Source organism: Melozone crissalis, unplaced genomic scaffold (assembly GCF_028551555.1).
Source record: "Melozone crissalis strain CALT ecotype California unplaced genomic scaffold, PUWL_Pcris_2 ptg000033l_1, whole genome shotgun sequence".
Classification (NCBI taxonomy): domain Eukaryota; kingdom Metazoa; phylum Chordata; class Aves; order Passeriformes; family Passerellidae; genus Melozone; species Melozone crissalis.
The window spans coordinates 6989198-7016089 of record NW_026535811.1 but is presented as its reverse complement, the minus strand read 5'-3'; the positions used below and the strand labels follow the sequence as shown (position 1 = coordinate 7016089).

At 47.5% G+C, this 26892-nt stretch overlaps 1 protein-coding gene across 1 annotated transcript; it reads right to left on the bottom strand.

Moving 5' to 3' along the window:
• Positions 1-23810, bottom strand: LOC128940453 (sodium- and chloride-dependent GABA transporter 1-like). Its single transcript, XM_054281860.1, has 14 exons — positions 23570-23810; positions 18563-18694; positions 17206-17306; positions 14134-14243; positions 13636-13768; positions 12312-12446; positions 10770-10873; positions 10351-10475; positions 9562-9674; positions 4812-4943; positions 4008-4110; positions 3536-3636; positions 2607-2774; positions 1-105 (listed from the first exon to the last, which is right to left on the bottom strand). The coding sequence occupies exons 1-14, from the start codon at positions 23808-23810 to the stop codon at positions 1-3; spliced, it is 1803 nt and encodes a 600-aa protein (XP_054137835.1).
• Positions 23811-26892: the final 3082 nt, after the last annotated feature.

Below are 26892 nucleotides of genomic sequence, written 5' to 3'. Positions count from 1 at the left end.
CTACACGGCGGCGTCCGAGATCTTCCCATTCAAGGATGTCTTGGGCTGGAGGCCGTTGTTGTGAGCGTGCCCCTCTGGCCTGGGCTGGGTCATCTGCTGCAAACGCTGCCCAGGAATGAAAGGAGAGACTGTGTCAGCCAGGGCTGGGACAGCCAGGGCATGCATGGCAGCAGTGAGGGGTGGGATCCTCGCCACATGGCTCAGAGGTGACCCTGATTGCAGGGCAAGGGGATGGTGCATGCAGTGACTCCTCCAGCAGCATTTGGTAGTACCCCAAAAGCCTCTGAGAGTCACCTTTGCTTGGATGCTGCACACAGCACAGCAGCTCCTCCTTTTATCTGAAACATCCTGATAAGAGGCAAACTGTTACCAGGCAAGACCGGCTGCAAGGAGGAAGGAGAGCTGCAATGCCACAGGCTTCAGAGAAAACCTATTTTTCAATTAGGGTTGATTACAGAGCATTACTAAGTAACTACAGCAGGTTAACAAGGTTAGAGTCTGTGCCTTTGATGTTGATCAGAACATCCACCTGCACAAACCTTTGCACAGCAGCAACTCCTGCCGCCCTGAGCTGATCAAATGGAAATTGGAGAGTCAAGTAAAGTGAAGCAAGGACCCATGAAAATATGGAGGGGCCAATCATTACTGGAGGCATGTGGATTGAGCATCGGGAGTGATGAAAAAGAATGAATCACTTTTGCCAGTCAGGGAGGGACTGGTGCTGTGCACTGCAGAAGAGAATGCAGAGGGGGATTAAGCCTGACCTGAACAGACATCACTAAGAGAAGTAGAACCTCTTTCCAGTAAAGGGGAACAAACTCCTACCCTCCAATACCACTGAAGTGCCTGCTTCTGGGTGAATTCCCTGAAATGTTCACTGAACTGCTTCTGCCATTCATTGTATTTTTTCCCCTTTAACATTCAGGCTCAGTAGGATCAAAATGACTTGTAATCTTTCCTGTCTGTCAAAACCACTTTATTCAGGATTGGCATCTAATTTCCCTCCAGCTCCAGCTCTATTACAAATTAATCCAGGATCTGTGTATATAAGAGGCCAAAAATTCTCTCTGTCTCTCTGATATCAACACACGCACACACAGATTAGCCTACTTTCTTCCTGCTGCCATCTGCTGCCCGCTCCTAGGTCTATGAATGATTGAGAGGGGGTCTGGGTCTCGTGATGTTCATGAAGAGTCAGACAGGGAGGGTGCACATCAGCCACTCATGCTGCTTACTGGTGCTGATGGTTTGCACAAGGTGCTGAAGGGAGGGGTGGAAACACACTCAAGACCTTCCTTCCAAGCTCCTGGGGCAGCACAGGAATACACAGCACTTTGGAAGGACTGTGGATATAATTGGCACAAGCCTTTGGTCAGGAGGAGTCGAGGTCCCAGAGCAGTTTGGGCTCCCCCAGATGCTGCAGTGTGCTTTCCCCATCTCCAGTGAAACAGGGCTGGCACCAGGCAAAGGGTTGAACCTGTACTTTCAGGCTTCCCTTCCCTCCTTTTGCAGCTTACACGATGAGTGAATAGGGAGCCCTGTAAATGTCTGAGAAAGGGCCTACAGTTGGAATTCAGTTGGCCTTCAACCCAAAGTCAACAAAGTGGCTTGACATAATACCCTGGCTTGAGTTCTGCAGGAAGGACAAGTACCTAAACCCAGCTTCAGATGAGAAACCAGAAACTGAAAGCAGATCTGAGATCCCTAACCCACCCAGTTCACCCACATCAGAGCCTATCCAAATGGAATGCTGGGAGGAAGAAAACTCAAATCCACCTGCAACTTCACCTCAAAGGTAGGGAACCTGAAGCTGACCTCAGCCCAGTAATTCCAGCCACAACTTCTTTGAGTCAAAGTTTGTTAAAAATACAGCATTCCTAAAATAAACTCATGTGATTTAGATGGCATCTGGTTGCTGTTCCAGCTGGGCTGGGAAAGCCATAAATCAACACTCCTGGTGTGGTTTCTTACAACTGTAAGCACTGAAGACAGGGATTTGGGGCACAGTGCTCTCTAGACTGAATGTCAACACTGTACATAAAATCTTAGTAGTAAGTACTGGGTATGACATGGAGGCTCACTGCATTCACTGCTTCAAAAAATCCTGCTCAAATTACTAAAGAAAATGTTTTAAACAAGACTAAGGTGGTGGGTATTGTAGGTCTTTCTTGCTTTCTAATGCCTCAGTCACTGAGTGTTCTCTGAAAGGCACATGACAAAGCACCCCTGGGCTTGTTTCTGCTGCTAGCAGAATGCCTGAGACATTTCAGGATTCAGGCTTGGAGGTGCTGATCTCCCTGCTGAGGAGTGCCAAGTAAAAATGCTCATAGCCAGGAATCCTCAGGAACTGGGATTTCTCTGGGTCAAGAAACCTCAAGGATTTCTTCCCAAACTCTTCCCTGGCTCCAGTACCCCATGCCAAAGAGATACTCAAGAGATGTTCAGTGCACTGGGGCTGATCTGAGCCCTCCCTCTCTCTCCTGGCGGAGATGGTGCACAGAGCTCCTGCAGCACCAACCTGGTGCACTCTGATAACTCTGTCAGAGCAGAGTTATCAGTTCAGGGAGGAGCTCAGCCTGGGCAGAGGGAGATGAAGCTGTTCCTACCTGCCGGAGGGTCCCTGTTGAGGTGAAGAAGGAGTAGAGCATGTACCCTGGAATCAGAAACATGGAGGACAGGGCCATGAGCCACCCGATGCCTTGGCCCCACACGGGGTAGACGTACTTGCCCAGAGTCAGAGGGGTCATTTCCACCACACTAAAGAAGAACACACCCTAGAAAAGAACACCAGCCATTGCAGGGGAAAGTGCAAAATCAGCACCCCACCATTCTTTCCTTCATTACCTTCTTAGCTCCCAACAGCTCTTCTCATTAGTCTGATTCTTTCAGCCCACCAACTCATATCTCTTAATTTCATATCTCTTCTTATCCTAAGCTGGGTAAGATAACCTAAGCTTTCCAAAAAGATGGAATTGGAATACCCCATATTTCCTTCTTCCCTAGACTACTCAGACAAGCAGTGCCTCCACAGAGGTCCTATGCAAGCAAACAGCATCCTCACAGCTGGTATCAGGAGTCTTCATATCACACCACTCCCTGCACTGCTTCTGCTGGGAGGGCAGGAGCCTGCAGAGGCCAAACTGCTCTGCAGCCAGTTATCCTGCATTTGGTCATGGCTTTTGTTCTCATAAGCCTGCCAGAGGCTGAAGCTGGCGTAGCTGAAAGCCAGAGCTGATAATAGCTTTTTGAAACATCACATTATTTTACTTATCATCTCATATCTCAAAAAAAAAAAAAAAAAAGAAAAAAGAACCGATGGCCTCATTTAGATTAAAAGCAATCATCTAGAACTTTTTTATGGGTGATTTCCAGCAGGCAGAGTGAAAGAGCCTCTTCTATCACTTTACCCATCTCCAGCCTGCCTGGGACCCCCTTGCACCAGACCTGCCCTGGGCTGAGAACAGAATGTTTCCCTACTGCCCATCTAGAGACCTTTCTAGACCCACTCCTGCACAGAGGATTCCCCAGGTCTTACCAGGCAGACAAGAGGGGTGAAGAAGGCCCAGCAGATCTTCCACCAGATGCAAGGCTTGTAGCCAATCATTTCTTCAATGTTCCTGTAAAACCTGTTCACACCTACAAGAAGAAATGAGTACTGAAAGAAAACCCCAACTCTGCACCATGGTATTCATCTCTTCTCCTGGCAGAGCACGGGCCAGGCACAGCAAGAGGGTGACAGGGTGGCATGAGAAGAATTAGCTGGAAGGGATGGGGTAGTGGGACACAAATTCATGCTAACATCTTCCATGTTCCTGATGTCCTCTTGTGCTGAGGTTTTGTGAGGGCCTGGAGAAGTGAGATTACACCCTTCCACTCCTGATTTTCTGAAGTTATCAATCTAAGCCATTTTTGGCTGCAAAGTTGTCATTGTCTTCACTGGTTTTGGCTTTTTCAGTAAGTCACCATGCCCACAGAGAAAACAAAGGAACAAGGTGTTTTGTGCTTACCATAACACCAAGAAATTGAGATGGTTTCAAAGAAGACAAGAAAAAGAAGACACATGCCACTGGCTGAGTAGTAATCAAACAGCTTGAAGACATAAATGCCACCCTGAAAAGACAAAAACGGGGTCAAGGAGTTCAATTGTAGATTATGATCAACAATATCAGCCAGCAGCTTGGATTGCTACTGTCCATGTCTGTTGGTTGAATGTCTATTTCCTTGGACAGCAGAGCCACTATTGCAATGCTTCCAGTGGAAAGCAAAACCCTTGCAGACAACTCGCCAGCCTGCTCAGGCATACCCCAGGGTGAGGAGAAACCAAATTCACTAGGATCTCTTCTATTTCTCTGCTTTAAAAGGAGTCATTTTAGTCTGCTTTGCCTCTCCCTGGAGTTTTGCCTTGCCTCCTCGTGAACCCACACAGCTCCACAAATGGTCTCCAGACCACTCAGCCCTCACCTCCCATCACAAGAACTTCAGCTTCAGCTCCAGAGGTTCAAGCCCACAACAGACAGGCTTTCTTTGTGTTATCTTAATTATTTGAAGTAAGAATTCCCTAAATTTGGGCTCTGTTGGCTTGAGTCCTCAGTGCAAACAGCAGAACAACAGGCCAGACTGACAATAGGATGATGGTAAAAATTACGGAGGCATCCTAAGTCACTTGAGATGTAGCAGTGATGAGCAAACTACTTCACCCAGAATAGGGGAAATGCTGTCACTTCTCCAAAGCTTTGGTGGGGCTGTGAGATGCCAAGTGGCCAGAAAGGAGTCAGGAATGGAGGTACAAGCACAGCCTGTGCCATCTGTACCTGGGTGATGTTGGAGAATCCGATGAGATAAGAGATGAAGCAGACTACTGCGATGAAGATCTTCTTCCTGGCTCTTAGGACTCGAGGGTACTCATCCATCAGGGCTGTAATGAACCCTTCCACAGTGCAGAACTGTGGGAAAAGGCATACACTGAGGATATATATATATACACTTATATATATACACACATATATATATACTTATATATATATAAGCATGATATGCTTATATATATATAAGTATATATATGTGTATATATATACTTATATATATATGTGTGTGTGTATAGGTATATATAAGTATATATATACACACTTATATATATATATCTGAGGATATATATATATAAGTAACTTAACCTGCACACATTTACTTCAATGTTGAGAACCTTATGGACTCTGCAGACTCTAGAAAAGAAAGAGTCATCTCTGCACAAAGTTGGTCTGAACCATCTTCTGAAAATTTATCTCTCTCCCCACTGAATATAGATTGAGCTAGGAGCTAGGAGCACCAACTGTAAATATTAAGTTAAATACTTAAAAATAGCTCAGCTAAATCTCTGCCTTTTGCTTCTCATGCAAAGCCTCCTCTCTCCTCTCACAAACTCTCTAGGGCCTCCCTATGACTGCCCTGCTCCCCACACTGCCAGGCCCTGTGCCACACTTGTGTGTCTGGCTGCTGCTGGCACACGTGCAGGACCTTTATTGCTCTTCTCTTCTTGCTCTTCCCAGCCTCTGGCAGCAGCCCTTGTGCTGTTCAATGATGTAAATGCTCCATAAGGACCTGTATTACCCAGTCCTTTGTGCATGTAAATAACAACATCTCTGATTACCCTGTCTTTGACTGCATTTCACTTTTTCGAGCACATAGCATTAAATGCATGTAGCACACCAAAAGTCCATCTTCACAGCACATCATCTTTCCAGAAGTGGAAATCTCTGGATGCTTTGTGCAGAGCTGCACCAGCCACAGCATAATAATGTTGTCTGCACCATAACACACAATGAAATCGCCATGAGTTTTGCCTTCCAGTTTTCCTTCTACTTCTGCCTTCTGGCACAAGGGCAGTTTGACTGCCCTTGTGAAGTGCATTCTTCTCTATATCCCTTGATAAATTGTGAGATTTACTTTTATATCTTGCTCCCAGAAACTACAGGTAACATACCCTCTCTCTGAGAGAGCACATCTTGCCTCTAGCAATAACCCAGGGAATTTATGAGGGCAGCAAACTGGCTTCCCTGGTCATGCTGAGCAAATGTACAAGCCAGTGCAATGAAAATTAAAGTGGTTTCATCACTTCCCGATGTCAGGGACTTCCCTGTCCCTGGGAAGAAGAAAATCCCCTAGAGTGGAGGTGGAGGTATAGATCAAAAAGAGCAGCAGAGGGTTGGGAAGATGTGCGGGGAAAAATTGGAGTGCCTGAGCCTATGATAGTAAAATTAGGGACCTTGATGCAGGGAAATGATTGGTATGTGATTTTATGGTTTTGGAATGTTGAATATTTGTTTTATTAAAACTGTACTATATTACATTATAACTGTATTAAAGAGGGATATTATACTATACTATAGGATATAATATAGATACTATAGTATAATATAGATACTATACTATACTATCTATACTACAAAGAATACTAAAGAAATACTTACTACTAACTAACAACTCATGACTGTCTCTTGACAGTCAGGACACAGTTTTGAGTGACTGGCTAAGGAAACAAAATAATTTTTAGTAGAATTTAATTACTAAACTTTTTTAGGTAAATAATTCTCTAACACATTCTACGTGTGTCAAACAAGAGGAGTAGAAGAATTGTTTTCCCTTCTTCTCTGCTTCTCTCACAGCTTGTCTCTGATCAGAGGGCAGGTGAATACCACAGCCTGTAGCTGGGCAGGGATGGTGGAAGAGCTTGCACACTGCTGACTGTGTGCACACTGCTCTGTGGGCAGAGCATGGCAAAGGGAGATGTGCTTGCCCAGGGCTTTATATCCACATGGAAAGCCAGTATTCCCACAGCATCAAAGCTCAACTGCTTACACTTGAATTTTGAATGAGCTAAGCTTTTTATGTTGGACACAAGTGCCATTAAAGCATCTCTTGCTGTTCATGCATGGATTAAGCTGCCTTTAAAGTCATTGACAGTGAGTGTTTCACCCCATCCCACCTGGCTTCTTGTCTGGGAGAGTCAGGACTGAGCTGGCACCACAGAGTGAAGAGACAGCATGACTAAAAAAACCTCTGCTGAAAGCTATTCCTTCCACATGGATACATGGCCAGGCACTGCCAGAGCCACGGCAGGGCCAGGGGACCTCAGACCAGAAAGGCAAATGCATTTGGAGGGGAGCAGCCCTGGTCATGGGCACAGAGTGGTGTCCAGCAGAAAAGGAGCAAAGGAAATGATGCCTTGGAAAACCGGATGGAGCAACGCTGACAGCAGAAAGAATGAGCAAAATCAGGGAATGCTGAAAGGGAAAGACAGAGATATGGATGGTGAGGAACAGGGCTACAAAATGAGTTGAATTCTCTTTGTCTCCTATCAAAATTAAGCTCCTGTATAATGGATAAGGTGGAGAAACAAATGGTTGTACATTGCTTTTTCTACCCATGGAACAGACAATGGCCTTCATACCATTTACTGAAAATTGCCTCAAGACAGCCTCAGACTTCATAGGGGATGCAGCCTGGAGGAGGTTTACCTTTCCACCCCAGGGACTGCAAGTGCATGGGGCTCACTTCTCCCAGCTTACAGACCAGACCTTGGCTGCTTGCACATGCAGGCACCTGAATGAAAGCATGCTGCTTTCAGAGTGGCATGGAGCTGAGCACTGGTGCCTCCTGTTCTTGCCACTGCAATCGGCTTTCCAAAAAATTCTCCTTTTCCCACCAACCCTCCCCAGCCACAACTTTTAGCATGCATTCTTCTCTTCTTCATGCCTCACCCCATGATATTATTTCTTTCCTAAGCATTTTATTTCCATTAACTTCTCTCTTTTGCTCCTTTTCCTCTTTAGGGGCCTAATCATTACACAAGCTGCTGAGACCAGAAATCTGGGCTTGGGAGCCACGAGAGTGGTCTCACTGCTGGCAGCTGGAAATCCTCATGACCAATGTGTGCCAGGCAGCCTCACATGGGACAGACACAGGGCTGGCAGTCACAAGGCTTGCCAGCTCCCCTGAGCAATAAATGCCTGACCTGGAAACTGGTAGGTCAAAAGGAAGCACTAGGATATTATGAAAGAGGTTCTGGATGGGAGAGAGCTGAAGCCTGGATGGATCAGAGCAGAGGGAACACCAAGGCACAGGAGGGAGGTGTCTGTCAGCACAGGTCACTCATCCCACAGGAGCAGCCAGGCAGGAAGAGCAGCTGGAGCTGTGCTGCACCTGCAGGACACAATGCTTGCTCCCCATCTGCAAATGCCACAAAGGATATGCAATCAGCACGTAGAAAAACCTTTTTTTGTTGTTTTTTTGTTTTGTTTTTTTTAACTGAATGCTCCAAAATGCATGTGGAACTGCAGCCATTGCAGCAGCCTGTGCTCACTGGTTTGCATGCAGAAGCTGCCATGCTGTTGCTGGTGTGTTTGAATGAGGCAGAGCTCCAGCATGCAGACAGAAAGCTGCTTCACATGTATTTAGCTGTGCTGTTTAAAAGCTTGTTTTCCTTTTGATGCTTCATTCCCCCACTCCAGCCTCTTCCTCCAGGCAATGAGAGCCTCCCAACAGACTGTCTGCCCTCTGAAACTGGCTGTCAGAAGGGACGTGGAGAATTTCAAGGGGTATTTCAGAAGCAAATGCAGCAAATAAATTCCACACAGAGTGCTTAGAGGGCTTATTGTCATGTCTCCATTTACCAGCACTGAGGGAATAATCCATGCAGATAATTTTTTTTTCTGTAAATGTAGTTTCTTTCAGAACATTCAGGTATTATTTTAATTTTTTTCCTATATAATGTCTGTGGTAATGCATTCATGAGCTTTATAAAATGCATATAAGAGTGTGACATGATTGAAAACCAGGTTTGGTTGATTAGATTTTCCTGGAAACCAGGTGTGGCATTTCAGGAATAGGTTTGAGTCTGATTGTGAAGTAGGCTTGGGTTTATGAACACTGCCTGTAATCCAAGAGAGCATCCATTTTGTGCTGATGGTTTGTGCTGCAAGAGAAGAGCACGGGCACAAGGGTGGATGTGACAGACCAAGTGCACATTTTTGTAGGAAACTTTGATTTTTATACACTCAAAAGGAAGGCATGCTGCAATTCACTGCTTTACTGGGTAGCTACTTTTATGCTGAATTATCAGAAAAAAACCCTATCACCACTTGTAAAAATTCAGAGATAATGTTTTTTTGTTTGTTTTGTGAGGGCTCTGAGGTGGCAGGGTAGAGACCTTTTGCTATATCTAACTCCTTCCCCCTCAAGTATCTTGTAAAGCTTTGCCACCAGATAAGATGGCAAAGCAGTCAGGGTACCCAGGCACAGCCTTTTCCAAGGCATGACTCCTTCCTTCTGCCAGGATCTATCCCTGATAATCTATGCACCAGGCCAGGGAGCTGCAGCTCTGCTCAGGGTTGCATTGTTGCTGGCATCAACAGCAATGCCAAAATACTGAGGAAAGCACAGCCCTCACACCAAGAGAGAAAAAAAACCCACTCAGCTCAGCACTGTCCCAAGTGCAGAAGGGGACACCACAATTGTACCTGAAGACATTTTTGCATCTTCCTCCACTTTGTCCCTGAGTTGTCTCACCTGACTGTCCAGACCCAGCATCATCAGCATGGAGAAGAAGAGGATTGACCACAGTGGGGACAAGGGCAGCTGTGTGACAACCTGTGGGTAGGCCAGGAAAGCCAGTCCAGGGCCTGCAGTAAGGAAAAGGGGGATGAGCCCATGTTCACAAAGCATTTGATGGTAAGTCTGAGCTAAGTGCCACCATTAAATAGAGAGACAAAAATTACAGCCAAGGATTCAGGGGTTTTTATACAGGAGCTAGGAACACCTGTTCCTTTGTGGCTGTGACACACCACCTTGGTGGGGGGCATGGGGGCAAGATGGGGAGACAGGATTGGAGAAACAACTCCTGCAAACAAGTAATCAAATTATTGCAACCAAATGGAGCTGGAGCACTGTGCTAGAAAAATAAACTGATATTCAGAGCTGGCTATAACTTTCCTGGTGTTTTTTTTTTTCTCCCCATCACAAAAGGCTGTTTCTTGAGATAAAAGCTTTCTCTGGAAAGACAGCAATTTCAAAATATGTCTTCGTGCAGAAAGACACAGTCCTATCTTGGTTAAAACATTATTCTGAGATCACAGTCTCAAGATCTTGCATGCAAAAGGGACTCCAAATTTTGATCACATCTACTGAAAACTTAGGTAGTATCTATTCTCCATAAGAAGGTTTCAGAAAGCAAATGGCCTAAATATTTCACTACAGCAAAATAAAACTTCAGCACACTTAGTCAGGAAAGAACAAGAGCAGCCCACACAAATGGTGCTCACAGGTTGCTGTTGCATTTGAACCTTGGTTTCTGCTTACCTGAGGAGGCCAGCTCTGACACCGACTTCTTCGTGATGTGTGACATGAAGCCAATGATAGAGAAAATAACAAACCCTGCAAATATGCTTGTGGTGGAGTTTATACAACAGACAATAATGGAGTCTCTGGAAGAGAGAAAGAGAGAAAAAACCCCACCTGCAGGTCCCACCAAGAGCAGAGGGTGGGGTAAACAAAAGACCAAGCCCTGTGGATAGCTGGTCCTGTGCCTTGGACAGGTAGCACAGGTGACACACTGAGTGTCCTGTAGGCAGGGAGCCCCTCTGAAGAGATCACAGTGTGTCCCCATGGCTGCATGGTGCCAGCAAGGGGACAGCAGAGATCAGGCAGGTTCACCACAACCCCCTGCCTCACCCATGAGGAGTCCCAGCCACACAGGAGGGTGGAAAAAACCCACTGACCTGTAGACGTTGTTGTGGAAAGTGTTGTAGCTGCCCAGAGCAATGAGGGAGCCCAGCCCCAGGCCGTAGGAGAAGAAGATCTGAGTGGCTGCATCCATCCAGACCTGTAGAGAAGGAGCCAGAGGAGGAGTGCAGCAGAAGGGGACTCCATGCTGCAGGTGCATGTCCTGCAGCAGCACAGGGCAGGGCTAGCAGGGGGACTGGGTGCAGACTGTGGAGCTGAGTGCTTGGATGTACAGGGGGACTGGGGTGGCCAGGACCTGAGGGAACCCTGTCAGTAGGGCCCAGTCAAGAGTTTCTTACTAACATCTAATCTAAAGCTATTCTCTTTCAGTTTAAAGCCATTCTTCCTGTCCTGTCACTACATGGCCTTGTCAAAAGTCCCTCTCCAGGGCTTTTCTGTAGGGCCCTTTATGTACTGGAAGGTAGGGAATCTGCATCCTTCCCATGTGTCAAGTGTATCAAAGTGCATCCTGGCCCAGCACCAGACATGCCCTCCAGTGGGATGATGTAGATGCAGGAAAAGTCATGCATTTCTGAACAGGGTCCTGTGCAGATCAGAAGGGTCTCTTGCATTGTCTGAGTGTGTGTGTGTGTGTGTGTGTGTTTGCTTTCTCACATGTGGCCCCAAGGGATGCTGCTCCACTCAGAGACCCACATCCTTCTCTCACACCCTCCATTTCTCTTCCACTAGTGTGTCTTTGATTTTCCAACATGGAAACAGTATGTGCAAACAACTGCAGATGACAGCTTGCAAAGCTGGTCCCCATGCCTTAAGATGTTAAAGCTTAGAAAGTTCAAGAAAAAGAGACAGACTGTTTCTTAATTGCATAGTATTTACACAACTCTTCTGGTCTTGAGAACCCTGTTTCCTGCATTAGAGCCAATGCAGTTGGTAGTATGGTTACAGAGAGTGTCCTGAAAGCGGGATCATTGGGACCCTCACTGCAAAGTGACAAATCTCCAGCTGTCCCCACTCACACATGACTGGTGGCTTTGGAACCATGGGAGTATTGCTGCTGAAAAACACAGAGTCTGTGTATCCTGAAAAAGTTCATTTTTGCAAGAATCCCTGCTCCTCCTGGGTCTCCTCTCTGCTGCCAGTGACCAAGAACACATTAAGAACACATTAACTCATCACTTAAGCACTTTCAAAACCTGCTGCTGTGTGTGCTGCTGTGCTTGTGGTCCTTGTGAGGCCCCCATGCCAGCAGCACATCATCCTTTCTCTGGGACCACCAGGACAGTCACTGAAATGAGACATTCCCAGCCCAGAGGGCAGGTGCCTTTGTCAGGATAACTTCTGACTCCCCATACCCTGTGGATAACTCTGCCTGGTACAGCAGAGCTGCTGCACAGATTTCCACCCATGAAGGAACTTTTTGTCAGTTTTGTCTCAGCCTATGGGACATGGGTCATGAATACTTGTAAAGGGTTATTCTAGAGTTATTTTAAGTACTTACAATATTCATGGGAAGTGCCTGAGGAAGCCTAAAGCAGAGACAGCTGGGAGATAAGAGCTTTCCTCACTAGGCTACTAACCTCAGAGTCAGAGAGCTTCCTGAAGTCAGGTGTGAGGTAGAAGAGGATCCCCTCCTTGGCTCCTGGCAGCGTGACTCCCCGGAACAAGAGGATGAAAAGCATGAAGTAGGGGTAGGTGGCTGAGAAATACACCACCTGAAAAAGACCCCAGGGGAGAGAAAACATCAGCCCACCAGTGCCCAGGACCTTTCCTGCCCATGGTGCCATTGAGTCTGGCATGTTCTCCTGTGAGGGGGACAGGCTCCCAAGCACAGCCACTTTCAGCAGCATTTCCTTGCATTTTCTGTCTCCCATTCCCATGCTAGTAACGCTTCTGGCTGTTTGAGGTTTCTCCCTGCCAATGATACACAAGGACACACTAATCACAAAAGTAGCATGCTGAAGTCTGGATGAAATGCCCAAAGACAAGGGAATTGCACAGGGATAATTTTACCCCACAGAAGTAATCCCCTTAAGTCATCATATCCTTATTTTCAGAGCTAAAGCTGGTGTTTCTCTAGACCAGTGCATGAAGCAAAACAAGTTGTCTTGATTCCACTGCTTTCTTTTCAGCACTGTTTCAGTATCTTACGGGTATGTGCCATCCCTCATCACAGAGCCCACACCAGTAATCACCAGGGCTTTTCTGTGGCTGTGTAGCTAAAGCCTGTTTGAGAGCCACTGGGGAAGTTATCAGCTTAGGTGACCTACCCCTGAAGTGCTTCTTTCTGATCTCTCCTCTAGATTATTCCTTTCATAATAGTGTCTGGTTGCACCATGCTGTGCTCTAAATAACACATCCCAGCATCTCAGCACTGCTGTTTCACTAAACAAAGCAATTACCTTTCTGCTGTGCTAGCCTGGAACACTGCACAGGGAATAACAACGGGCTTCTCATCTGAACGTCTCCCACCAATATCAAAAGGGCAGCAGGAAATTGTCAAAGGAGATGGGGAGATTTTTTTCCACCAGAGGCAATTTAAGAGACTGTGATTGTCAGAAGTGGGAGGCCACAAGAAGCTTTGCTCTCTCAAAGGGCTGTCCCAAAGTGGGAAATATAAGTAATTTCTGAAAATGCCTCTTCCCAAAAAGAATGCATGCTCAGACCCATGACCCTACAGGCAAGAGCTATTCTCTACACTTAGAATGAAAATTACCATAAACATCATAGCAATTTTCACAGCCATGAAAGGTAAATGTCAGGAATTTAATAGCATCTATTGTGATTTTGCCTCTAAACACCGTAACCTTAGTTATAGACACTTAAATAAAATTGAGTCTGGAGGACATTTTGACGGCACAGCAATGAGAGGCAGCACCAAAAGACCCAGCCCTCACACTGTACCTTGCCTGTCCACTCCACACCCTTCCAGATGGAGAAGTAGACCAGCAGCCAGGCCAGGGCCAGCGTGCCAGCCAGGGGCCAGCGGACGGCGCCAGGCTCCCCCAGGCCTCCGGACATCTGGTGCATGTTCCTCCTAAGGGTGGGAGACGCTGTGTCAGGAGATCATCTAATAATCAAGGGCAGAGGAATTTGGAGCTCCCAGAGGTGGCTGGAGGGTGAAGGGCCAGGTGCAGACAGGTGTGAGAACCCACAAATCCCTAGAGGGAATGAGGATCATTGTGATGGGACAAAGGGAGGTGAAGAGAGGTGGAGAGACTGTTTGCCTGCAGGTCCATCTGACCTGCATCTGCACAGTGCACCCCATGCCCACCATGGCTGTAACGCCCTTCTGCCAAGGCTGCCCAGGGAGCAGAGCCCACAGGCACAGCCACGGCCCTGGTGGGCAGGCACAGTGACCACAGGGAGGGAGAAACCTGGTGTGGGCAGCTGGGGACGTACTCCCAGAACTCGGTGACGGCGCTGGTGAGGTTGGTGGTGTCGTTCAGGGAGTAGTTGGAGAAGCAGCGCTCGGTGTTCCAGGCGTTCCCACAGCTCTGCCACGGCAGCTCCTGCACCAGAACAAGGACACCAGGGTCACCATTCATGGGATATCTCCCAATGAAATCTGGCTTCTTCTAAACTGAAGCCCCTTAATATTTTTTTTTGCAAAGATAATGGGCAGCTCCACTGGATGGGCATGCCCTTGTATCTAAAATAATGGAACTATTTTCAAAAATATGATAAATTGTAAAAGGATTTTTGGGGAAAAAATATCATTATATGATTAGGGCAATACTGTAGCTCCAATAAAATTCCCCACATAGAAAGCCACTTCCAATTAACTGTTGATAATTAATACCTACAAATTAAAATACTATCAAGGGATACTGTGCTTATAACCATTACAGCTTTTTGCTGTCTTCACTCAACAAGTGATTGGAATTTACTGCACAAAGAATAAGCAGGGATTTGTTTCTTATGTTTAATTTACACCAACTTCAATGTTTAAAAAGCAACATGGCCCTGAGAATGGAGGCAACGGGTTGTCTACACAAACAGACTTTTATAACACAAGCACAGGAGTAAATTGTGCAGGACAGTAGCTGCTTGATGCTGTCCACTGCCCTGATTATAAGCAGCACAAAGGGATTCCTGGGAAAGGTTTACACTGTGGGTAGCAGTGAGACAGCAGCACAACACTACAGAGTTACTGCAGTCAGCTCTAGCACTGCAGGCAGTAAAGCAGCAGTGCCAGGGGCTGTCTGAGCATGCAGGACAACTCACCCAGGCCATGCAGTGCCACAGCTGAGCCAGCCCAAGGAAGCAGCTCAGATATGTCTCCATGGGCAGCTAGCTCTTTTCCCAAGCACAGTGTGTGTAGACAAATGCAGAGCAGCTATTCTGGGTGATTTTCTTCTGCAGATAAGACCTGAGGCTCCAGCTCAACAAAGCTTTAAGAAGAAGTTTGTATCCATCCCTATTCCTCCAGCAATGTAGACCTCTTTATTGTAAAAGCAGATCCACCAATGAGGGGAGAGAATGATGCATCTGACTCCATCTTATCAGAAGGCTAATTTATTACTTTATGATACTATATTATATTAAAGAATACTATACTATACTAAAGAATACACAAAAGATACTTACTGAATACTAAAGAGATAATGAAAACTCGTGACTCTTTCCAGAGCCCTGACACAGTTTGGCCTAGATTGGCCAAAGAGTGAAAACAACTCACACCAGAAACCAATGAAACAGTCACCTGTGGGTAAAAAAATCTCCAAACACATTCCACATGAGCACAACACAGGAGAAGCAAATGAGATAAGAATTGTTTTCCTTTTCTCTGAGGCCTCTCTCGCTGCTTTTCAGCTTCCCAGGAGAAAATCCCTGGGTAAAGGAATTTTTTCAGACAATGTAAATGCCACACTCTTCAAAAATATTACCTGTATTTTAAGTGCTTTTAAGTGCTGCCTTCACTGCTCCATCTAAATCAGTTCACTCCAGCAGATGATACCTTCAAACATGGTATCCTGGCAGAATGGTGACTATTGCAGGGGTGGAGGTGACATTCCAGTGGCCACCCAGACCACTGCACCCCCCTCAGTGGTGATTTCATGACGACTTGCTAACTGCACTGAAGAAAAGGCAGCGGCTTGAGCAGTGCTGCACAGCAGCTCTTCAATTCTGCATGTTAGAGAAGCTGCACAGCTCTCACAAGGAGGAGCAGGCTGGGGGCAGTTTGTTGCTGCTCCATTTCCTCTGAATTTTAGAAGACAGAAACTGCAGAAGGCAGGCTGGGCTCTTATTATAGTTCAAAATACTCTTAGTTAAATTTAGGAGGCACAGGGGACAGACATCAGCCTGGCTTTTTCATTTGCACCTCGGGTCCTTTTGGGAATTTGGAATTCTCTCTGGTAAAAGAAAAGGTTTTGAGCCAAACATCTGGATCTGCCTGTGCACATACAAGCACTGTCTCTACCTGGGTCTGTAACACCTGAAGGTACCAAAGCCTTATCCTAAAAAACATCCTGCCCAGGGTGGAGTTGGGACAGGTTACTTTGAGGAAGACCTCTGTTTATTTGGGAATCCCTGAGGGTGCATCTAATCACCCACAGCCAATAAAGCTGTTCTAGATCCAGGACCCTACAGTGATAGGTGGTGTTGGTGGTAGAAACACAGTTGGGAATGACAAATGAAATGATTCAGCAAAAGTGTTGACAGATACTTGAAAGTTTTGCTGGAACAAAAAGGAAAAGTGGTTGTACAGTGTCCACAATAGCATTTCAGGGTTATATCTAAATGACATTTAAAAAGATCCCATCTGAACCATGGGGTTGATGTCTTTAAGGCTTCAGGTTGCTCAGAGACTTACATTAAGGAAACTCTTACCAGTTTCTCAGTTGAAATAAATAATTCAGCTACCAAGAAATTAATATGGGGTGTGATTCTAACATTGTATGGTAGAAGGCCCTGCTATGGAAGAGGAACCCATTACAAATTATAACACCAAAGCACACACTAAGGGACAGTCACAAGCAGATGTCTAGATACTTTCTGAATCATTTTTCCCAGCAGAAAAAAAAATGCCTTGGAGATAATTTATCAAGAGAGGAGTGAACAAGAACTAATTAAGATAAGGAGCAAGTCCTGAGAAATGAGATCATGATGTAACAAAGCCTGACAAAACCAGTTCTGGAAATGTGCAGCTCAGATTCGAGCAGCACTAGAAATAAAACAGAAACACAGGGTAAGTTTTAAAGACTGAAGTGAGTGGGGAGCACTTCCTGTAGAGGAGATAGGACCATCATCTCCAGAGGACAAGCATCACTACCCATCAGCACCACAAAACTGCCTCCAGGGCTGATGAACCTCCTCAGGAAGGGTGTAGCACGATGCTGACAAGGGCTCTTTGCACAAATGGCAAGCAGCTAGTGACTGCTGTGGGTCATGAACAAACCACTGCCCATAAGGGGGAGTGAGGACCCAGAGCACAGCCAAAGCCACGCTGCAGACACGCCCAGGACTCACCGAAGTGAAGGAGTTGAAGAGATAGTAGAGAGCCCAGGCAATGATGACAATGTAGTAGATGTTCAGCCAGAAGGACAGAACCATGGCTGCCAGGCCCACACCTGCAAATGAAGGCAGAGAGCAGCATCAGTCCATGTGGGGATACCAGGCATTGGTTTCTCTGGGTCTGGATTGAAGGCACTTGAGACAGTAGTTCATGTTTGGACTCAGGTGTTGATTATTTCTTATCAGTAAAACAGTCTCACTGCTGTGGGTTCAGCAGCACAAAATGGCCAACTATCTCTGGTTACAAGGTCTTTAAAGACCAAACTATCCAATTGAGAACTGGCACCTGGATTATTTTCCCTTTTAACCAAATAACTGATTCCACAGAGCCCCCAGTGCAGACTTTTCTGCCCAATTACAAAATGCCACACAAAGCCATGGAGAAGAAGGAAGAAAAAGCATGAAGAAGAAACTCAGGACAACATCCTGTGCCCTCCATCTTGCTTCCATCCACAACATACTAAAAATCCCAAAACCTAAATTTCTCACCAAGTGATACATCTACACTACTTTCTATAATCCATTTCACACTTTTGTGGATTCCAGTCTATCTTAAAGTCTGGGAAACTTTCTCCATGATGAGGGTCAGAGTCAGTGCTCCCCTGGGGGTCAGGGCACCCCAGAGCAGACAGAGAAATATTCCCAGTGCCCTGGGTTTCCACAAATCCAGGTCTCCAGTACCCAAGGGAGTTCATGGGCTTCACAGCAAGGGTTTTTTTTGAAAACCAAAAAAAGGGAACCAGCTCATCAACACAGAGTGTGCTGTAGCTGCAGAATGAGCTGGTCAGCAAGGGAGGCTCATTCCCTTATGTCTCTCAGCCACCCATTTCCACTGGGGGAACAATGCTTTCAGTGTGCTACTGGTACTTTATGGACAGAGCTCCATGAAAACAAGACCTTGTCACTTCCCTGGCAGAAGTGTACTTTTCAACATCCAAGGCATTTCTAAATCACCATTGGCTTCTAGAAAACAGTCACTTCAAGCATGGTAACAGGTTGCATTCCCATGCAATTAAAGTAAGCACATGTTGGGAAAACAAAGGGTCTTCTACAACCAGAGCCCTTCTGTCACAGTCCCTTGTCCCATAAAGTCCCTTGTCATCACACAGAACTGCTTGAACAGAGCACAGTGATGTTAGTGACTGCAGACAGAGGTCAAGGACAGTTTGATAAAGACAGAGGGGAACCCACACACCCCCACCCCTGCCACCCCATCCCAGCCCCCAGGGATTGGCTGATTTACCTTCAAACCATTAGTGGGGTTTTGCCTCTAGTGATGTGCCATTTCTGTCACAAACATACAGCACAGTACCTTTGAACATGGGTGCTAATCTCCAGACTCCTAGTCCACCAATAGAGGTATACTGGCCCAGAGCAGTTTCCAGCAGGAAGAGAGGAATCCCAGCAAACACCAGCGTCAGGAAATAGGGGATGAGGAAGGCCCCTGAAAGAAGGAGCAATGTTATCAGGCAGTTCCCTCTTTGATCAAGAAGGAAATGCCTCCAGCTGCAGTTCCTTGCTCTGCAGCACCCATGTGATGAGGAGCAGCCTCTCCCAGAGGTGACAGCTTGCAGCTGGAGTTGATGTGTTTGGTGAGTCTCCCACTGAGGTCACAGCTCCTTCCCCGTATCACTGTGGGTATGTGTGCACCATGTGTACAAATACACTGGCATCACTAGCTGTGCAATGCCAGGCTCACTTTGTTACTGCTTAGGCAATGCTAAACCAAATCTGACAACAACCCCAAAAGCTTGGACACTGACATTGGTAACTTGTTGATGCTTTCTGTCTTACCTGCAGAAGCTTTCAATTCTTCTTCTTCTTCTTCTTCTTCTTCTTCTTCTTCTTCTTGAGGGAATAGTGCACAGGAATATCTGGCATTGGCCACTGCTTTCTTTTTTTATAGCTGTTTCAATCTTTTTAAAAAACTGTGACCAAAACTGTACTGGCTCTTGTAACAGTGCTACGTACCACCCTACCTGTGTTTTAGGTTTTACCTTAAAATTCCTCGTGAAAATATTATTTTTCCCCATGGCCCCATGGAAATCATCTCATCACTAGAAAGGAGGTAGAACACTCATTCACTAGAGATATTACTGGCACCCAGTTTTGAGAAGAGCAATTAGAATAGGAGAGCCTTGCTGTGTGATTGGAAGGCTGTACAAGTTCAGGTCATCCTGACTTCTGGGATGGGGGACAAAACCCAGTTTTATCTTTCTCATGCCTGTACTGGAGTGGGCCCTCATTTCTGAGGAGGATAAACTTTTGCAGAAGATGCTCACTGGGGACAGAGGGGGGACACTCAGTGTGCCCAGAAGTGGCTGGCTGTGTTCAGGACAGCACTGACTCCTGCACCAGCCTTAGGGCTGAGCTGTCAGTCTGAGTCTTCCTCTCCAGATAATTGTAGGGAAGCAAACACGGAGCCAGCGAGCAAAGCCACTCTGGAGAGCTGTGGCCCAGCTTGCACCCAGCAGAGCCAGGCTCCAGCAGCTGCTCTCTGAGGGCAGGGAAGCAGCCAGGGATGCTGGCTCAGGGGACACCCAGCTGGGGACATCTGCCTGCCAAGCAGGGAGCTGAACCCAGCTGGGAGAGGCAGGTGCCAGCACTCGGCATGAGAGTCCATGGGAGGCAGCGTGCAAGAGGAGCTGGCAGTGGGTGGTGGGCAGAAAACACTCCCTGTGCCAGCAGCTCAGTGACCATGAACCTGAATCACAAGCTGGCATGGAAGCACAGGCTCTTGGCTTCACCAGCAGCCTGGTGCACAGCAGAGAACAGCTCTGGGCATCACTGTGCCTGCTCAGCAGCCTCCCTCCCCTGTGTGCTCACCAGACACCACAGCCTGCAAGGTCCAGCCCCTGAGAGCCCTGTGGGAAGCCAGGGTCTGCTCCAGGGCTGCTGCCACCCTGCTGCTGTGCTGTTCGGAGGCTGAGCTTAGCAGCAGTGCAAGTCTCCTCCTCGCTTCTGTGCAAGCAATTAATGAAATTTGGCTGCAGCTCTGATGATCCTGCACTTCTCATCTACAGCAGGTCAGGAAGGCTTGTAGGTGAAAGATCTTATTAGACTGTTTGGGAAGAAAAAAGAAAACAAAAAACAAACAAATAAACTGTTGGACACAAGTCTTTTATCCTGACTTGATTCTCAAGAATAGTGGAAAATCTACAAACCAGACCACCTCCTTGAGCTGAGGGCTGTTGGCGATGCCACTGCCAGTCTGGAGGCCAGGTCCCCAAGCAGGCATGGATAATATCCCCAGGTCCTGTACAGCCAGATGGGAAATCAGTTCTGGAATTTGTATCTAAATTTTGCAGGCCAGTACAAAATACAGTTGTGTGTGACCTTGGGAAAGTGCCAGCTTCTCTCCAGATCCATGGGTGTCAGAGGTGATGACACTGGTCCTGCTCAGAGCTCTGACCCTTAGAGGCAAGGAGGGATCGATAGTGCCTGGTGCTCACTGTGCAGCCCCAAATCTGCCTGCTCCTAATGCTGCACAGCAGAGAACAACAATTAATCCTTAAAACAGGGAACACTGCCCACGAATCAAAAACTGAGCATTACAAGCTGTTACACTGTGTTGTTTTGAGTCTCAGTGTGCAAATGAGGAGTGGAGGATGCTTATTTAAAGGATTGTTTTTCTCTCAAGTTATTCAAGCTTAGGATCTCACAGGCAATTTTTAGCATGTACTGAGCTGCATTTAGAGTGAATTTGGAGTCTGGTACAATTCTGTTGAGATCAGAGGGACTGTATAAGGTTAGAGATCGGTGTAGAGGCCGGGGGCACAGCTGGGCACATCCAGCTGCGTGCAGGGCCAGCAGGGAGCCCGGGCATCACTTTGGGTGAAGCCTGCTCCCCGCAGCGGCCGGGCCGAGCGCTGTGCTGCCGTGCCCGGGGCTCCCCGCGCCGAGCAAGCCAGCCGTGAGCCGATGCAATGCGACAGCGGTAAGTGAGACGACAATATTTCCATTCAGTTCAATTTGCCTGTGCGTAATGGAAGCAGCCCACACGGCCGCGCTCTGAGCAGGGCACATGCGGGACGCTAAAATTAGCGTTCCACCCACGGTCTGCGGCGCTCCGCGGAGGCTGAGCCGGGGCCGTGCCCGCCCGCTTGCGAAGGAGCCGCGTCCCGGTGATGCTCCCGTGCGTCAGCTCCGGCTCAGGCAGCGCTCCCTCCTTGGTGCTGCCGGCTGCGGGAGCGGCAGGGCCGGGGGAAGGAGCCATCCAGGCTGCCATGAACAGCACGGAGCGGCAGGGCATGGGAAGGAGCCATCCAGGCTGCCATGAGCGGCACAGAGCGGCAGGGCCGGGGGAAGGAGCCATCCAGGCTGCCATGAGCGGCACAGAGCGGCAGGGCCGGGGGAAGGAGCCATCCAGGCTGCCATGAGCGGCACAGAGCGGCAGGGCATGGGAAGGAGCCATCCAGGCTGCCATGAGCGGCACGGAGCGGCAGGGCCGGGGGAAGGAGCCATCCAGGCTGCCATGAACAGCACGGAGCGGCAGGGCATGGGAAGGAGCCATCCAGGCTGCCATGAACAGCACGGAGCACCAGGGTGCTGGGAGCAGGAACCAATTCCTGCCTTGCATCTGCCTGCTCACAGCCGGCTGCTCCCTCTGCGTGCCCGCGGCTGTCAGGGCAGAGAGTGCCCCGTGTACCATGGCTGGTGCTAAAAATAGAGCTCCGCACCTCCACAGCACCCTCTGAGTTTATATGTAGGAGTTTAGCTTCACTACACCCCTCATCTAATTACATCACTGTCATCTCCACCTTTATGTGTGAGGAGACAGTCACAGGCAGCACAGAGCTGTGTGAGACTTGGGATGACACAGCAAGCACAGGGCTAACAACCAGTGCTGGACCCAGCCATGGGGAAATGTTCTGGGAGGAGAGCTAGCAGCCAGAGAGTGGCCACACAAAGATGACAGACCTGCACTGGTGGCACAGGCCTGGATGTTCCCACAAAACCTCCCCTGGGCAGGCCTGGGTGTTCCCACAAACCTCACTCAGCTCAGCTGCACATTTCCACCTCTCCACAAAACCCAAAGAAGCTGTGGATGCCCCATCCCTGAAAGTGTTCATGGCCAGGTTGGATGTGGCTTTGAGCAACTTAGTGGAAGGTGTCCCTGCCCTTGGTAGTGGGTTTGGAACTGGCTGATCTTTTAGGTCCTTTCCAACCCTGACCATCCTATGATTCTACAATTCTATGAAAACAGCATAATCAGTTAGAAATCTTCTTGTCAAAATTGCAAACTTTCTGATCTCCTGCTAGGATTCACTCCATGATTCAGAGAAAGGGCCTAGATACCCTTAAATGCCATGAAGTTAAATGGACATTTCTTCAGGGAAGAAGACCCTTCTCCTCTTTTCCAGGGTTGGAGAAAAAGAGCATCCTACACTGCCTGCAACTGCAGAAATGGGCTGGTGATACGAGAAGTTATGAGAGCCAAAGGTAAAAGGAAAATTTGAAAGACATGGAGAAGAAACATGAGAAGACACCCTCAGAGCAGCATGAATGAGTGTGGCACTTGGGATGGGGACTCCAGGCCAGGAGGAGCTAAAAGGAAAGCAAAGAGCAATGTGGGAAGACTAGCAGGCAAAACTAAAATTATATATAGGGATTTAAAGGTGAGGAAAATGGGTTTGGACTTGTGTGGGAAGTCTGTAAAATGGTTCAAGGAAGTGAGCAGCTCTTCAAAGGGGAGAAGGAAGGCTGTTTTAGTAACAGGCACAAGCAATGGGAGAGCTCAGCATGGAGTGAGAAGAAAGAGCCTCTGCTCTACTGACACCTGCCTGTACTCCCCTCCATAAAAGCATCTCCCTGACAAGGCAGAAGAAAGAGCACCATTTGAGAGGGGAGCTGAGGCACAGAAGTGTGTTTTCTGAGTTGATCCAAGATGTGCAGAAATTCTGTACCTGAGCAGGGAGAATTTCCTTGAGAATACCCCAGACTGAGGAGAACCCAACCTTTAACAGATGCAAACTGGTTTCTCTGGAGGTGCCCCAGAATCCAACTGGGTGCCTGTTTGTGCATAGCCCTCCCTGTAAGTAAATGAGGTCCCACATGCCTGGTTTGGAGTTTTTTTGTAGTAAATTTGAACTTCACAAGCATGACAGAACTCAAACTGCTTGTTATATTCCTTTGGACTGCTTCTTCCCAGCCTGCACTTGCTAGTAAAGCCCACAGATCATGGAAACTTGTCTCTGGACAACTTAATAACTCCCACCATGTGGGAGAGCTCTCAGCTGGAGAACCACCCATTTGCCCAGACCCACACCAAGCCAAAACCTGCTCAGGTACAAGGCTGCTCATTGTGCATTTCTCTCACCTCCTCCATTTTTGCCACAGAGATAAGGGAAGCGCCAGACGTTACCCAGACCAATAGCATAGCCCACACAGGACAGCAAGAAGTCAAATTTCCCCTTCCAGGAACCTCTGTCTGGGATCTCCTTCTTCTTCTTCTTGGTGCTCACGACCTCAGGGCTGATGGGCTCTGGCTCCTCCAGGGCTGCCTGCTTCACCTCAGAGGGAGAGCTCAGCTCCACAGAGGTGTTGTCCATCTTGCCCATGGTGGCTCAGAGGTGAATCCACTCTTGCTGAGGGGCTGGAGGAGCAGGAAAGGCAGTTTCTGCTGGCCACGAGAAGACAGGATGGGAAGCACTGTGCAAAGCTCCTGGTGAGAAAGGAGAGAAGGAAGGTGTCCTGTGTCAATGTGTGTGTGTCAGACTTGGTTGTTACCATTATAGAACAAATCCCTGAACTCTCATCTTACCTGCTTCTCATGCCAGTGCTCTGCAGGAAGAGCTTTGGGACCAGTAGGCCTGCAGCAAAACCACAGGTTGTGGGTGACCCACCACACAGCACAGAAATACATCTGTCCTGTCTGAGTGACAGTGGAGGAGGGCACGATGGAGGTGCCTGAGCTCCCAGGCCTGGGGTCCTAAACTGAGTGCAGCAGTCACAGAGCCATCTGAGAGTTTGTGTGGCCCAGCCAGCCAAGCACTGCTGTGGATGTGCTCCCCTTGGAAATCCCATGCATTTATCCCTCACCGCAGCAGCAACACAGCCTGTTCACAGCTGTGCACCTGCAGCATCTGGCAAGGCAATCACTGCTTGCTCAGCCCCTCCCTGTGCTTCATGCTGGTTCTGTAATCCCCAGGTGTGTTCAGCTTGTGCTCACTGTGACTAGAGCCAGCCTGTGAACCACTGAAATCCCATTAAGTCAGGACTTCAAAGTCCTGATGATTAATTGCGTGAGTCCAACTAAAAAATTTAGTTAATACTTGCATTGATTTTAGTTCTTAAGAAGTATATAACCATCACACCAAAACAATTTGGAAAGAGAGAGAGCAGGCTATGTTACTACACCTGTGTCTAACCCAATATTGCACTCATGTCTTGAAAAATAAGTGCAGTTCTCCCTGTCACACAGGCTATTGCAAAGTCAGAAAAAGGCATGGAAGAGAGCCAAAAGGCTGCTTGAAAGAGTGGAGTAACTTCCATGTGAAGAGAGTATAAATGAAACAGGATCCATCGTTCTGTGGAAGAGGTAGCTGGCAGGGGCCTATAAATTTATCAGTGTCATAGAATACAAGTATTCACCATTTCTGACACAAGAACTGCAAGGGATTAAACCAGGATCAGCAGGTGGTAGGTTCAAAAAGAGCAAGGGGTGAAAATGTAGTCCAGAAAATGTGTAGCTATAGAGCAAGACTCCCCACTGCAGGACATGCTGGATGCCAAGAGTTTATATGACTTTAGAAAAGAAAAATAAGGGGATAAATAATGGAAGGAAAATCCACCAGAATCTACTACTGCAATTCTGCAGTAAACCTTGAGCTGGAAGTTGTTGGAGGTTGAGGGACTCTTCCAAGGAAATAGCACTCTCTACTTTTCCTGGTTTTGTCCTCCCCCCTCAGCCAGCACAGAAGGCAGGACTGGCATGGGGTTTGCTCTCACCCACTTCTCAGCCCATTTCACAGAGACAAATTTAATCCTCACCAGGGGTCCTGAGGGTGATCAGTGCTACAATCTCCCAGAGAAGTCTGTTGACAAAAACATTCATAGATGCAAACATCAGAAAACAAACAATCAAAAACAAAATGGGTATATCAGGAAATATCAGGAAACAAATCAATGCTGTAAAGAGGTGTCATGCTCTAGTACTTAAAGCTGACCTTGCTTGAGCTTCCTTCTAGACCTGGCAGTCTATTCTCATAAAGAAACAGTACCCATTTGTCCCATGGGATGTTTGGGAGACTCATTAATTAACATTTCTAAAGTGTACTGGACAGAGATGGTCTCCTAAATCCAGGCTCAATGGCAGTGTGACTCCTGTTTACCACAGCAGGCCTCCCATGATTACAGCAGGTGGATTTTGTTCCCCCACAGAATTCATCACTGAGGTCATAAAAAGTCTTTCAGCTGTGAAGGGAATGGCTGAACCAGGAAATACCTGTAATTCCTTCTGAAAAGTCAGTGGAGAAATCCCCTTGCTGTGGGACAAAGTCTGTAGCCAGGCTCCCTGAGCTATGGAGCCCACACCAAGCCTCAACTCACTCCTCCAGCCCCAGGATGGCTGCAGCAAGCCCAGCAGCAAGAGGCAGCATGGAAATGGTTTCTGGGGAGAAGAGACCATTTCACATAGTCCATGAGGCAGATGCCAGAAAAAACCATTGCAGGACACTCAGAGCAAATGCTTTGGTTGACAGATCCCATTTCTGTCCTACACCTTGTGATAGCACTGTCACACCAGCTCCTGGCTCCTCACTGGGAGAAAAAGATTTTACAGAACATGTAGGAGGAAAGTAAAATCAAGAAAATTTATAAATCAAAATAGAAGAAATAGCACCAAAACCCTTGGGAAGAACTCAGAGCTGGGCTAAGTCAGGGTAATAAGCTATGCCTAGAGACATAACAAATTTGACTCAGTAGGAGCCATTTAGACTCACTTATTTTTTTTTTTCTGTAGACAAAAAACAGAAGGTAAGATGCTGTCTTTGAAAATTATTTATATATCCTGCTCTCCCTGTGCTCTTTTCCCTGTTCCTGTTGCCACAGTTCTGGGGTGATACTGCAGCTAGAGGGTCACACCTCATATTTCCTGGACTTGGGATAAGATGATAAAGGAACAGCAGACCACACTGGCAATTTCATCTTACCTGAAAAGTCAGGTCCTTCATCTCCAGCTCAGAAAGAGTAAGCTAGATTTATAGAGGTTTCTTCACAGTCAAGAAATAGAGAAACAGGCAAGAGGATCCCACTGAGGATCCATCCCAGCTACTGTCCTGTCTCTCTGCAGTGATGGATGATAGGACAGAAGGGCTTGAGCATGTCCCACAGCCCAGCTGTGCCATGTCCTTCCCCAGACACACAGCCTGACCAGCAAAACCACAGGCATCAGTCCCCCCAGGCCAAGTGTTTGGCTCCTGTGTTGCTCACATGCTGAACAAATCCCACTGGGACAAAATGTCAGCCCCTCCACTCATCCACATGAGTCTCCTGCGGCAGGAGCACAAAGCTTTGTCCTGTGCTGACAGCAGAGAGAGAGCAGAGTCAGTTCAGCAGCTCTCTGTCATGTCAGATTATTTGTTCTGAAAAGCACACGGTGCTTTGGGCAGAACAAAATGCCTGAAGGACTCAAAATGATAA

Bases quoted from the DNA above. Each gene is read 5' to 3' on its own strand.
- LOC128940453 (XM_054281860.1), bottom strand. From the start codon at position 23,810: ATGGGCAAGATGGACAACACCTCTGTGGAGCTGAGCTCTCCCTCTGAG. The intron at 13,769-14,133 runs GTACGTCCCCAG...TCCCACCCTTAG, and splicing joins GCCGTCACCGAGTTCTGGGA to GAGGAACATGCACCAGATGT. The intron at 12,447-13,635 runs GTACAGTGTGAG...GGTCTTTTTCAG, and splicing joins GTGTGGAGTGGACAGGCAAG to GTGGTGTATTTCTCAGCCAC.